This window comes from Abramis brama (assembly GCF_963993115.1).
Source record: "Abramis brama genome assembly, chromosome: 18".
Classification (NCBI taxonomy): Eukaryota; Metazoa; Chordata; class Actinopteri; order Cypriniformes; family Leuciscidae; genus Abramis; species Abramis brama.
In genome coordinates, this window is record NC_139980.1 from 5,417,713 (window position 1) to 5,431,671 (window position 13,959).

General features: G+C 38.4%; 2 protein-coding genes across 10 annotated transcripts in view; both read left to right on the plus strand.

Annotated features, from left to right (window-relative positions):
- Positions 1-8,128, plus strand: part of sash1a (SAM and SH3 domain containing 1a) — a 232,718-nt gene extending 224,590 nt beyond the window's left edge. For 7 of the 8 annotated variants that reach the window (XM_084090762.1, XM_084090763.1, XM_084090768.1 and 4 more), the window contains 3 exons: positions 2,359-3,314; positions 5,133-5,264; positions 5,387-8,128. In XM_084090762.1, coding sequence (XP_083946888.1) covers positions 2,359-3,314; positions 5,133-5,264; positions 5,387-5,647 — 1,349 coding nt within the window. In that variant the 3' untranslated portion in view covers positions 5,648-8,128. The remainder of the gene's footprint in view (positions 1-2,358; positions 3,315-5,132; positions 5,265-5,386) is intronic. The other variant, XM_084090769.1, reaches the window with a different exon arrangement.
- A 1,270-nt stretch (positions 8,129-9,398) lies between these two features.
- Positions 9,399-13,959, plus strand: part of usta (uronyl 2-sulfotransferase a) — an 80,450-nt gene continuing 75,889 nt past the window's right edge. For both annotated transcript variants that reach the window (XM_084091724.1, XM_084091725.1), the window contains exon 1: positions 9,399-9,877. In XM_084091724.1, coding sequence (XP_083947850.1) covers positions 9,652-9,877 — 226 coding nt within the window. In that variant the 5' untranslated portion in view covers positions 9,399-9,651. The remainder of the gene's footprint in view (positions 9,878-13,959) is intronic.

Here is a 13,959-nt window from a genome sequence, read left to right on the forward strand (position 1 = left end):
CCAGGCGCTTGTCTAGCATCTCCATACCAACCGCATCACCATGTCCAGCCTAGTGTAGCAACGCCATGACATCATCCTCTCACCTCTGGGCCTCTGCCATGACTCAGTGTCCTAACAGCCAATGAGAACCTGTCATCACATCTGGATTTAACCCAAGCCTGTCTGTCTGTCACATCTGCTGTGCCCTGTTCTCTTTCTGCTGCTCTTTTCCAGAGGCGCTCTATCATCATCCCTTTCTTTTAACTCTCTTATCCAGCCTACACAGACTTCTGCTATTGCTTGCTTCCATTCTGTTAGAAATCAACATTTCCAAAAGCAGCAGCCACTCTCGCCATCGCTAACTAATCAAAATACATCCGCTGCTTCAGAGAAATCTAAAGAGACCGACAGAAACTCACAGCAGGACTTTTGAGAATGTTCTCCATGGCAGAACCACCTCAGACTCATTTCAAACTCTATTAAACATCTCTTTCTCCCTCCCTTTGCCATTTCAAGAAATATCACTCCATATTTGTGTGTGGTGTTTGGTGTGGTCATATTGCACAAGTTCTTATGTGCCTAAAAAAGAATAGACTTTATAAATGCAAAATATTGTGGCTGCATAGAAGCTACATACAGTTGGAAGCTGATATTTTATGTAGATTGTGTAAAAGTAGGAGCTAACCTACTAAGTCTTTTTTTAGAGGATTTTATGTAAGTGAGAGGACCGTATCTCATTCTGTATTTCCAAAGAAATTCAGTGTTTAAGGGTTTCACTCTTCTGATGCCTTTTTAACCTTAAACCATCTTAAAACACTGACTGATCCCTCCTCCTGTTATGTATGTCAAGAGTATGAGTCTGCGTATGTATGTATGTATGTATGTATGTATGTATGTGTGTGTGTGTGTGTGGAGCCAAGTCTTGAGTGTTTAGAACGGATCAGAAAATATGTGCAATTTGCCAATGTGGAAAATAAATCCATTCTTTGATCTCTAGCATTCTGGTCAGCTTGCTTTTTTCATCTCTTTTCACCTCCTGACATTATTTTTTCTGTGCTGATTACTTTTCCATTTATTTATTTTAAGAGCAGCAGTACAGAGCTTATTATATTCAATATTGGAGCATATGCTGCTTTGTCACCATCAGTTTTTTGAGTCATTGGTTCTGTTAAAGTATGACTAATGGCCCAGGGAAAAAATGCTTTAAATGCAGCCTTGAAGGCTCCTTTCTCTCATTTCCAGATTCTTTGCATCATTTCTCAACCATGGCATAATCATTTGTTTGTTTGTTATTTACATTTATCTTTAAGATCCCTGGATATAAATGCTCATTTATCATTTTATTTATTATATATTATTATTTTAATATACAAAATGTTGTGCCTCTGGGAATCTTAAATAGCTTGACTGTCACTAACTCTATACTCGGCATATTAAGTATACTTGATGTGGAAAATTGACAGAAAAGATGCCACTTTCAAAATAAACATGATCAGAATTTGTGGTTTTTATCACCTAATGCCTTAACACTCACATTTAACACTCCCCTAATCTTTAACTTGAAACTAACCCTTACATAATCACTAAACATTGAACTGTGAATTGAATTATGCCTCTGGGTACCTGCTAAACAATGTTACCACTAACCTGTTTAGTAAACATTTGTATTTTCTTATACCTTTACTTCCTTTGTAGATACTTGTTCTGTTTTTCTTGCTTGTTAAAAGGGTAGTTCCCCAAATAATGAAAATGTCATAATTTACTCACCCTCATGTTGCTCTAAACCTTTATGACGTACTTTTTTCTGCAGACTAAAACATTGAGACATTTAAAAACATATATTTTATTTAATGTTTCACATAAGTTATACATAGTTTTACTATAGTAAAACTATATATACTATATACTATAGTTTTTAAATTCAAGTGACTTTTATGTATGTCCTCCTAAAGTGTGCATTTTAGTACCACAATTTGCTGATAATAGCCATCCGTTGGGGGTAGATAAGAAACCTTGGAAGGTACTACCTAAAGGTGCAATTTTTTGCATTTTATTTTCTGACAGCATACATTTCAGATTGTAGTAGTTTGGTTTTAACTATGATCATACTCATTAATGCATGAACCAAACCAATAATAGTGTGCATTATTGGTTTGGCTAATGCATCAATGAGAAAGTGGAAGAGCTGTACTCATGTGTGAAAACGAATTGCTACAATACTATCTCTTCCTTTTCATCATTTTTATGACATCAGGGTTATACTTAGACCCCGACCCCCCCCCCCCCCCAAAAAAAAACAACATGAGGTACCTTCTGAAGCCTTTGAGGAATTGTATGTGATTTAATTAATTTATGTGAAAGCACGAATCTCTGTTTCAGGTAAGAGCCGCAAGTCGTCTCACCACAGCCGTGGCTCATCTGGATTTGATTGTGGGGGTGTAAAATCTACAGACTATCCCACTCTTCCCATGACTCACTCCACCGAAGCTCTTCAGCAGCAGGCCAAGAAGGAACGCAAGTTCCCGAAGACCTTTCTGCCCCGGCCCATAAAGAGCTTCAACCTGCGAAGCCTCGGCCTCAAGAAGGGCTCCAAAGCAGTACAAACCTCCCGCATACTGGTCAGCCGAAGCTGTGAGGAGTTGGACGGCTCCCAGGAGACCCCCGAGTCTTGGAAGCGCTCTCATTCTCTGGGGGATATACACTGGGAGCAGGCCTTCGATCAGAGGAAGGACCAGCGTGGCAGTGAGGATGGAGGCAGACCGGAGAGAAAAAAGAATACAGTGAATACAGATCCTGTAGAATCAAAACAGGACCAGAGTTGTGTTGGAAGAGAGACAGGCTCGCTTCAGAGACCTATGGTTCCCACACAGCTTCCTCTCAGCCTGGTCAGTCAATTGCCTGCTGCTCAGATTTCAAACCGCCAACCTGTCTCTGCCCCGACTAGCCCGGCTCCACGGACTCACCCTAAAAAGCCACCTGTCCCACCTCCTGTGCCTGCTAAAAAGTCCAAAGAACATCTGCCAAATGGTCTGCGCCACCCTCCACTGGTGCTTTCTGGTTCGGTGCCAAATACCCCAACCCTACCCCCAAAACCCATATACACCCCAACTACTCCCTCCGAGAGTTCTCCAGTATCACCAGGTGAATCTCCCGCTGCTCTGAGTCCACCCTGGCTGTCTGACCTGCCTGAATCAGCATGTCGTCAGATCCACGGTGCGAAAGTCGCCCTTAGCAGGAAGATCTCCCACGCCAAAATGGTTGACCTCGAGACTCTGCTGGAGGACAGGATGCGCTCGGAAGGGATTGACCTCACTGAAGAGCCATACTCCGATAAAGTAAGTAATGCTGTGTTCACTTTTCGAAATCTTAAAATGCCAAATGGGACACCGTATGACAGGGTTCCTCAAATCCTTTCCTGGAAGGCAAAGAAGAATAGCTCTAAGTTAGCTCAAAGAATACCTGTTATTTTCTAGTAACCTTGATTGGCTTGCTCAGATGTCTTTGATTGAGCTTGGAGCTAAACTCTTCAGGACCGTGAAGAACTCTTTAGGGATTTGAGGAACCCTGCATATGGACTTCATGTTCAAGTGACCGCAAGTTTTTATAAAATGCGTCATATGGAGAAAATGGTGTGGGAAATGGTGGCACTATAGCAGTTTAGCAGTCTAAACAGAAACACAATGATTACCAGTTGGAGGCTTGACTCAACCATGCCACTGTCCCTGGAAAGTCATGGCCGGTTTATTTTTTCCGTCCATTTACTGCTGGAAGTTCTTTTGCAAGTGTCAAGATTAACGGAAAGAAGCATCCATTTTAATCAGTGCTCATCCAAACACTAATTTCCACTCATTAACTTTCATACGAGACATCCGTATAGTACCTATAGGTCTCTGTACAATTAATTGTCCTTTTCTTTAGCTATTTTTAATTGCTAAAAATGCATGACTTAGGACAGACATAACTATCACATATCCTGTATCCTTAAAAAAGTCCTTTCAGTCATGCCAGCAATAGCAGTGGAAAAGTGGAAGGATTGGAATACTAGCTTTTTATAAGCAGGGAGTTTAGTATTCATAGAACATCTCAAATCAGGCACATATTCTTGAGTCCTTGGTGTCCACTGCACGTCCATCAACAAACCTGATTCCAAATCACTTCTTTGAGGTTATCACAAACAAAAAGGTGAACAAGAGGTGAAAAATGTCCCCTTTCTAAAATAAAAACACTGGAGCAGCTTGAGGTTTCAGACCGCACAGACTGCCTGGAGTTTTAGTGCTTTTTATTGGCAGCCAATCCAATTATGCCTGGACCCACAGCCTATCAGATGTATCCCATATTAGGCACAAGACATTTTTGAATCTCTTTGAGTAGATTTTGAATTAATCCTTCAGTTAACAAGATGCTTATAAGTTAAAGCTGAAGTGTGTAATATAAAGTATATACAGTCTCCTCTCGCAGCTTGTTTGTTGTTCATTGTTTGATTTCCCAGAGGAGCGTTAACACTGTGGCTCTCATGTGCTATTGGATTGTTGATTAGTTTACAAAGTGAATGGCCGAGTATTTCCATAGTTGAGATTTACTACAATTAAAAAACTGATTGGTTTGCAATAGTATAAAGCCACACTGTTTATTTTAGAGAACCAAGATGGTCATTTGGCGTGCTAACAAAGGATTAAACTGGATCTGTTACGCCACACAGGGTGATGTTAGCTTTAAAGCGCTGAATCTCACATTAAACAAACAATTTAGTCTCGCTCTCCTTGTAATGCTATAATTGCCACATAAAGTTTGCTTGTTTGTGAGTCAACCCCCATTTCCAAGTATGCTCGGTCTCTACCACCCGTAAAATCAATTAAAAAGCCACATGAAGTGAAGTTTATGATCTGATAATTTCTGTTGTTATTGAGTCCACAGCCTGAGACGAACGTTGCTCCGCTCACATTAGCTGAGCGCTAATCACAGCTTAGCTTGACTCAATGCAGTGTTAGCAAAGAAAATTCTCCTCATATTTTTTATATTTTGATGACCGGACTTGTGTGTCTCTTAGGGGTTGTAAAGTTTCCAGAGATGATTTCCAGTCATTTAACCGAGGTGGCGAACTCCGCTAGATCTTGATATCCTGGCTAATCTTTCCCTTTCTCTCTTTTTCTCAGCACGGCCGTTGTGGTATTCCTCAGCTCTTAGTACAGAGGTACTCGGAGGACTTCCAGCAACCAGTGAAGGACGTGGCGTCCAGTCTGGATCAGATCAGAGTTAAACAACTCCGTAAGGAGCACCGCATGGCTGTGAGTTACTTTCGCAGATTTATTAAGCACATTCATGTGAGTCAAATTAGATCATGATACTCTTATTTACTTGACTGCATTAGCACTGACATTTGGTCTTTGTGTTTTCTTTCTCTCCGCAGATTCCCTCGGGAGGTTTGACTGACATGTGTCGGAAGCCAGCGTCTCCTGTTCATTTGAGCTCTGTGTCTGATTGGCTCGTGTCGATCGGAATGCCCATGTATTCTGCCCCTCTATTGGCTGCAGGCTTTGACACGCTGGGTCGTGTGTCATCCTTAAACGAGACGAGAGCGAGGGAAGCTGGCTTGAAGGAGGACCATCACATACGTATTCTTCTCAGTGAAGCCCAACTAGTCACAGCCAGCAGCTCAGGGCAGTCATAATACTAAAATGAGCTATTATGAACTAGACTAAATGGATCAAACTCTTCTGCCAGGTGAAGGGACGGACCTGGACAACAGCTGCCGAATTTTCCCCCAATTTTTTCGTCTTATAATCTCAAGCCTTTTGGCATTTACAGAAACAGAAGTGACTGATCTGCCTTCCAAGGACTGTTATTGTGGGCCTGTCAACAGATGTTTCCATAGAAACGCCTAGTTTGGGCCTGAAAGGACCGCCTGTCGAAAGAAAGCACACTTTTTTTTCTGAAAATGTATGCTTTTGTATGAATTTAAAGACTGTTTTGAAACCCTTTCTCGCTTTTTCGGGAAGCGTGAGATTTATTTAGAAAAAAAAAAACTGTAAAGGAAAAAAGGTTTTGTGCTTATTGAAGCACGTGAATATCAAGAGTATGTCACCTGGCCAAAGCAATGTCATTTCATACAGGTTTTGTTCATAGAATATTACTTTATCTCTCAAAGCATACAGTATATGGAAAGATGGGTGTTTCTAAAATTCCCAAAAGCATGAAGTTGCCATATGGGGATATTCAGAGCAATGCACATTTTGATTTCAGGCCAATAGTTGGTCACGGTTTTAGCAAGTATGTACTATGTTGTACAAACCGTTGCATTTGTTTCTTTCTTCGTGGTTACATTTTAGCATCACTCCTTGTATTACGCTTAATATAATACTTTATATTTACAGCACATTTAATCTTCCCAGTCTTCTAAACACACAATATTCACACAATATGCATCACTTACTCGGCTGTCGCGGCATATCAAAGTTTATTACTGTATCGATTTATGTTGCCCGTTATCTTGAAAATTATACTCGTGCATATTGTTTACCTCTCATCATACTCATCTCTGATGCGACTGATGCATCACACAGCTGTAATTTTCTTGCTGGAGTGAAATGTGTACAGGTGTTTATCTTCTTTTTCTTACGCCCCAGATTGCCTTGCACTTTGACTGGGGTGTTGAAGACATTTTGAATCTTAGAAAAAGCCTCAAGCTCTTGAAAGCACACAGTCTTAGCCTTAAAATAAGTCCATCAAATCAAAACTGATAATGAATAGCTTGGAGGAGTGTGTGTGACCTTCACAAACTGGGGCTTCAGCCATGATTTCAAAATTAGGAAGAAAGATCCATGAAGCGTTATTTATGTTTTGATTTTTCAAGTGAAAGTCAGTCACTTAACCACATCATTGTGTTGTTTTTGTTTGTGAGGAAAAAAAGGATTGATGGTCTGATTTACAATTATTTTTGATTATTGTGTTTGCCATTCAGAACACATTGCAAATGATGTTTGTGTGTGTTTTTCAGGGAGAATAAGGTGTTATGAGGTAACTGGGGATGGACATAACTTTACTTAAAAAGGACAGACAGCATCTGGCAGACTCGCTCCTAAATGAAAACTGAGCTTGAAGTACAAGGTTAGCCGACAGATGTGCGTGACGTCATTTAAGCATTAGCATGACATCATCGCAGCTGACAGATTTAAAGCATTACATTGCTCCAAATTAAGCACAATGAAGCGAGTTTCTCGTACAATCACTCTCAGGTGGTTTTTGATTGAGAATTCACCTTGTTTCAGTACAGATGCTTCTAAAGGTCTTTTGGTTTTCCGGTTACGGAAAGACACCAGTCATGCTTCCCTAAGGCCTTGCAGTTTTATGAAACGGTGTCTTTTAGAATTGTATTTCTCCCTCATGTCATTTTCTCTTGTATGTGTAATGCAGCACAATTTATAGACCATAACGCTCAAGAATTTAAAGAACATTTTAAATTGCCGTATAGAGAATCGTTAGATTCAGAATGGTTGCCTTCAGATTGCTATCAGATGAGTGATTTGATAACAATGAGGCTTTTTATGTATTTAAAATCGAAAATATATTTCATGAAATGTTACTGTAAAAAAAAAAAAGCACTTTATTAAAGAATGAATTTTTTTAATTCCATTGTGGAGAAAATGAGATTACAAATCAACGCATTTACAGTTTTTCTCTCTCTTTTTTTTAACATGTTTGTTTTCAGGTCAAATGTTGATGGTTGAGTTGAGCTGTTTAAATATCAAATCTGTTAAAAAATATAATCACTTGTTAATTAATTACAGAACTAACCATGACCAGTTAATTATTTCAACTTAAATGATATAAAACTGGGTCTTAATTACATATATGAAATGATTAACTGTGGTTGCACATTCTGTATATGTAATTGATATTTAAATAACTTATTTTTGCTTTTACATCAAATGTAATTATTAGCTGTATTATACATCATAGAGCAATACTCTTTCACCTATAGTTAGCAAGTGACATGCTTCAGTGACCATTGTAAAATACATGTATAAAAATGATTTTATCTGGTTTCAGTTCGCTAATGATTGTCCATAAAGGTTTTGCTTGTGTATTTACAAACAAAAATGTCTTAAAATATTTGTCCCTTTGAGGTGTAATAAAAAAAGAATATCATACACACTGACTGCTCTTCCTTACTGTATGTGTCTGTGTGTGTTTTCAGTGTCACATGATCCTTCAGAAATCATTCTAATATGATGATTTGCTGCTCAAGAAACAATCCTTATTAGAATGAGTGTTTTTATAGAAATCATGATACGTTGTTTTTAAAAGATTCTTTAAAAATAGAAAGTTTAATAGAACAGCATGTATCTGAAATAGAAATCTATAAAAAACATTATTTTACTATCTATTAAAAAGTCTTTACTGGCACTTTTAATCAATTTAATACATCCTTGTTGAAATATTATATTGACCACAAACTTTTGAACAGTATATAGTGTATATTATTTCTCAGCCTGTCTGATACAAAAGGTCAGTGAGACAACCCTATTTCTCTCATTTTAAGACTTCACCAAAATTTTAAAAGAAATATCAAAGTCTTCATGCTTTCAACAGAATTACAGTTATATACCCATGTGCGTACACTTTACTGCAAAGTGACTCAATATAATTTATTTTCGAAGTACAAATAACTAGTTTCAACAGTAGGCTACAAATAAACATCGTAATTTGAGAACATGTAAACTAATCTTTATTTTATAACTTTGCTTTCTTTTGATAGAATAATTAAAAGCAAACGCTGCTTAAGACTTTGCAATTTTACCATTGTCCACCCTTTGATTTGGCAATCACCAGACATGATAATATTCCGGGTGGGTTAAATAAAGACATTATTTCATTTGATTTACAATGCTTCAGTGAAATAAAAGATATAGGGTTGCACTATAAATAAAACCATTGTGAGACAGACTGCTTTTATCATTCTTCTAACACTTACTTGCATGCCTGAAAGAGTCAAATTTAGTTTTTTTCACTCAAATGGTCAAAAACTGCTCACTCATAAACCTTACTCTTGGCTGAATATTTAATTAAAATGGTTTCTATCTGTGTGCCTTAACAATAATGACCTGGAAATGTGCCTCCAAAAGCAGCTTGTTTTTACACTGAAGCCTTCTGCCACTTTGACAAATGCCACTCTTTCATGATAGATAGATAGATAGATAGATAGATAGATAGATATGTTGTTTGCAAAATTATTTTTTAGTCTTTTTTTTTATGAAAGATGCATTTTGAGTAAAATATTTGTAATTGATCGAATAATTAGTGGATTTGATGCTGATGCATGATGGTGTCTGCTCTCGAGCGCTTTCACGCGTCTTCCGCCTGGTGGTGCTGAGCTGCACACGGCAGCGCGTGAGCGGGAATTCGGTTGAACTTTTTCCTCCACATTCGGTAATCTGACACCGACACTAACCCCAAAAAGCAGAGGATGGATTCCCAACTTCATTCGCAAAAATAGCTCAGCAAGAGCAGACGTGAAAACACGGCCGAGCAGGGGACGAACATCTGAACGCCTCCGTTCGCGCGCATTTAATCTGTGAAGCGGCTTCAGTTTTTATTTAAATGTTGGCTGAAAAGTTTTTATCTAAAGAGGCGGATGGGTGACGACCATTCTCGGCGCTTCCATGTGAGGAGACGATGAAGAATTACAGCAGCAGTCCCCGTCTAAACAATCACAGCGCGAGTCACAGCACAGATCGCAACAGCAGAAAGGGATTCTGGTTATCGGCTCTCAGGCTTCGCTTCTCCCTGCGCGATTATGCTTTCTGCATGGCCACACTGCTGCTCTTCTGTCTCGGCTCACTGTTTTACCAGCTGAACGGAGGACCCCCTAAAGTTCTGCTGGAGATCAGGCAGTATCTCGGTAAGATTCGCGCTCTTCTTCTCGCTTTCCCCTGTGTTTGGATACTTGTATCGACCGCTGTCTCGTCGCGGCATTAAAGTATCCAACATTTCCTCAGTGTGTCGCCGAGGCAGATGTTGGATTCCCACGGGTTTCTGTGCGTTTTCTTGAATAGACGTGTTTGGACAGGTTTGCTTTTCCTCGTCCTCACTTTTCGGCAACTCGAAGGAAAACGTGTGTGGAGTCAGATCTGTTTTGTGGGGTATTTACATATGTAAAATACATTTTAAAGAGATGGTTGATTAAAAAAACTCACCCACATGGTGTTCCAAACCTGTATGATTCTCTTTCTTTCTTTGGAACACGATGTTATTCAGAATGACAGACTCAGTCACCATTAACTTGGCATCTTTTTTCCCAACTAATGACAGTTAATGGGCACTGGGAAATTGTCACTTTAAGAAAGTCATACACATTTAGAATAACATGAGGGTAAGTAAATGATGGCAAACTTTTTTTTGGGTGAACTATCAATTTAACTTCTAATAAATTAGATAGAAGAACTGTTTGTTTTCCATATTCAGTCTTTATGCAGTTATGTCTATTCACAAGCACTACAGAATATGCCATCTGATATAAAGTACTAATCATGTTCACTCTTGTCAAAGCAATCCAACCCATATTTCATGCTGCATCTTTAATTCAACAGGCATCAACTTTTGTGTGTTATTTCTATCTTTTATGTATGATCTGTATGTGTTTAACACTTGCACTATAGTTTGCTAAAGGCTATTCAGAGGTTAGTGAAGTCTTTGTCTGCCTTGGTAAGGCAAGAAAACGTTTTGATACAAGCTTTAACCTTTGATTTGGGTTTTGGCAATATAGCCTATTTGTTGTCCATACATATAGACAAGATCAGGTCTAGTTGTCTCGCATGGGCAATAAAGAGACTTTTTATAATTCCATTTTTTATTGTACATTTTTTTGCTGTATTGGGACAAAAGAAACAAATGACTAGTTACAGTCTTGCCTATTTCTGCACTTGAATTTAGGTATGTTCAGCTGTTCAGTGCAGGAGGTCTATTAGAGTGAGAGCGATGCATATGGGTCATCAAGTGTAGTCGTAAAGAGTAGTCTGTGTCATTGTGTTGGTATGAAATTGAGAATAACATTAGCATGAGCAGTGCATGCTTGCTTTCGTTCTGCTAGTGTTTGTGAGAGGGGTAAGTGTTAGATTACTTGCATGCTGTTGATCTATAATCTGTCAGGTCATCTAACCCTATAAAGGCTGTTTCATATTTGATACATGCATTTCTAAGACCTTTTTATCAACATGATCAAAACTTTGCAATCTTGCCTTCATGACTTCTACCATCTGTTAGATAGTTCATATACTTTTTAAGTAAATAAAAGGCCTAGTATAATTCTAAAAAGGTTGTCCAGCCTCAAGATGAACATTTACTGGACTGATGCAACTTAAGTTTACTTGATTATCATTTACTCCACCATCATTTACTATTCCTGGCTGCCTAACATCTCCTTTTGTATTGCACGGATAGAAAAAAAAAAACTATACAGGGTAAAAACAAGAGGGTGAATAAATTATGCATGAACTTTCATTTTTATTGGTGAACTATTCCTTTAAGCAAAGTCAGTGATGCATTCTTAAGGTATACTAGAGCTTTTTCCAAGCGACTGTTAAGTGGTTTCTCATCCAGTTTGATCTGCTCAAGCCTCACCCTTTACCATCAACACCTTCACCAGGAGCGCCCACGGTTGCCAGTCAGCTCCTAAACTCCCCAAAACACACTACACAAAGCCAGCCTTGTACACTAATACAGGGAGGTGCAGAAGCTTTGTAATGTTACAGCCACATGTGCATGTGGAGAGATCGCAATTCTTTATTTCTGCATATTTTAAACTTCAATTCGTAAAACATCGACCATCCTCAATCAAATTAAAGGTAGAGTGTGCAATTTCTGGAGCAGCTAGCAATGGCAAACTAGCTTTTTTAAAGCATGAGATCCCCCCCTCCCCCCTCTTCAAAGAATCTCCAAAATGCATGAATGCACAAAGCAGAGTTTATAAAGCGTCACAAGATGAGAGATGGCGTTAAACTAACATTACAACAATAATGAACATAAACCGCTTAAAGAGCACTGACTGTACCACCTGACTGCTGCAGATTCATTTCAGCGTTGATAGTTTTGCCATTGAAATGCATAAATGTGAGTCACGAACCGCTATGAGTATAACGTCACAGGCTTCCATCTCTTCCAAATTACAGTAGTTATGGCATATGCGCATACCTATAGACTGAACTCGTAATACGCATGTGCACGCCATCAGCGTTCTCACAGGTTTGCGATTTTAAAGTTTGCGCAGAGAGAACATACGAGTTTTCTGTTAAAACGGTGTCGTGTAAGCGGCCCCTAAGTTAATAAATAATGATTGTTGCGACGGAAGTGAATCAATCAAAACTAACTGGACAATAACTTTATTCTAGAGCTGCTATAAAGCCAAAACAATCTCTGATACTTTAATTTCCTATTATCACTGTAAAGCCGCTTTGGAACAATCTACATTGTTAAAAGCGCTATATAAATGAAGATGACTTGACTTGACATGAAAGTAGCATAAGTTCGTGTTTTGGTTCAGGAGGAACTGTAAAAGGTGGCTGCTGTTTCGGTTGCGGTGCTCTGTGACTGACGTCTGTCTAACTCTACATAGCATGAAACACGCTAATAACGTGTGATGTCTGCGTGAGCAGGGTGCACGGAGGTATGGAAATACTGTATGATAAATATGTTGACAGACAGGTAGGACATCAGGGACGTCACTAGGATTGGAAGAAAGGGGGGGCTTAGCCCCCAGGGTATTTGTAACTTGCGTTTATAGAAAATCTTACAGTGAGTTTGAATAAAAAACAACTTTAGCTGTATTTGTCTCTTCAACCCCATTACCATCTTCAACCCTGTTACCCTATAGTCTTAACCCCGTCACACCTAGATTTTTATTAATTTTTTTTTTTTAAGTTTATGAATAAGTCATTTAATGTTTGTTGAACTTAGTCAGAAATGTTCAGAGCAATCATAAGAATACTGATATTAATTCAAATTCTGAAGTTAAGCCACATCTTTGATCAAAAATGATAGGGTTGCTGTCACAAAAAGTGCCCATTTCAGGCTTAGAATAACATAAGTGTAAAATTATATGTCAATTTTATGGTGCATGTACAATTTCTGGTAAGCTACGCTTTTTTTATTATTTCAATTCAATTCAATTATTGTGATTTGATTTAATATTGACTCATTTGGATAAATATTAGGTAGGCTACTCAAGATACTGTAGGCATTAATTTTTCTCAAGAAAAAAACAACTCACCTAATGCTGTAAACATACAGAGAGCCCTATCAACTGGTAGTATTAAGGTTAAAAATAACTCAAATTAAATATAATGCGTTTTTTTATTATAATAACAACTTTATTTAATGATTTAAGTAAAAATATAATAAGTATTATAGAACACGTATTTAGCAAAATACTAGCTCTTGTTTTCTCGACAACTAACGTATGGCTTTCCTGAGGTAAATGTGCATGTTCTCCAGCTGTGTTATTGACCTCTTCACGCTGATGAAAAACACTGATATGATCGATAGGCTATTATGTATGAGGAATATACATTTAGGTAAGTTGTAGCCTACTAACGTTACTGTATCTTTCAACAGTGTTCGTGTTTTTTTACTATTAGCTAGTAGAGATGATCGGTTCATGTGCGCTATGGGATCTGTCACGTAAAATTTACAAACGCCAAAACGGTATTTATTGTTTGAATTTCGTAATAAAATTTACAGAATCTGAGAGTTGAGATTCTTTTATATCATAAAGTAACCTGCTCTGTCTAGTCTGTTGGTCTCTTTGCTTCGCAATTTTTCTGTGCGTGAGAAAATGGATGTGTGGCATGAGAGCGTGTGAAAAGTGTCAATTGCGTGTGTCTCACGGTGAAAGCGTGAGATAAATATGAATGAGGATATGGTTATTGATAAATCGAACTGTTATTGTTGTTCTTATTATCATTTAGGGGGGCTTAGGAACATTTTGGG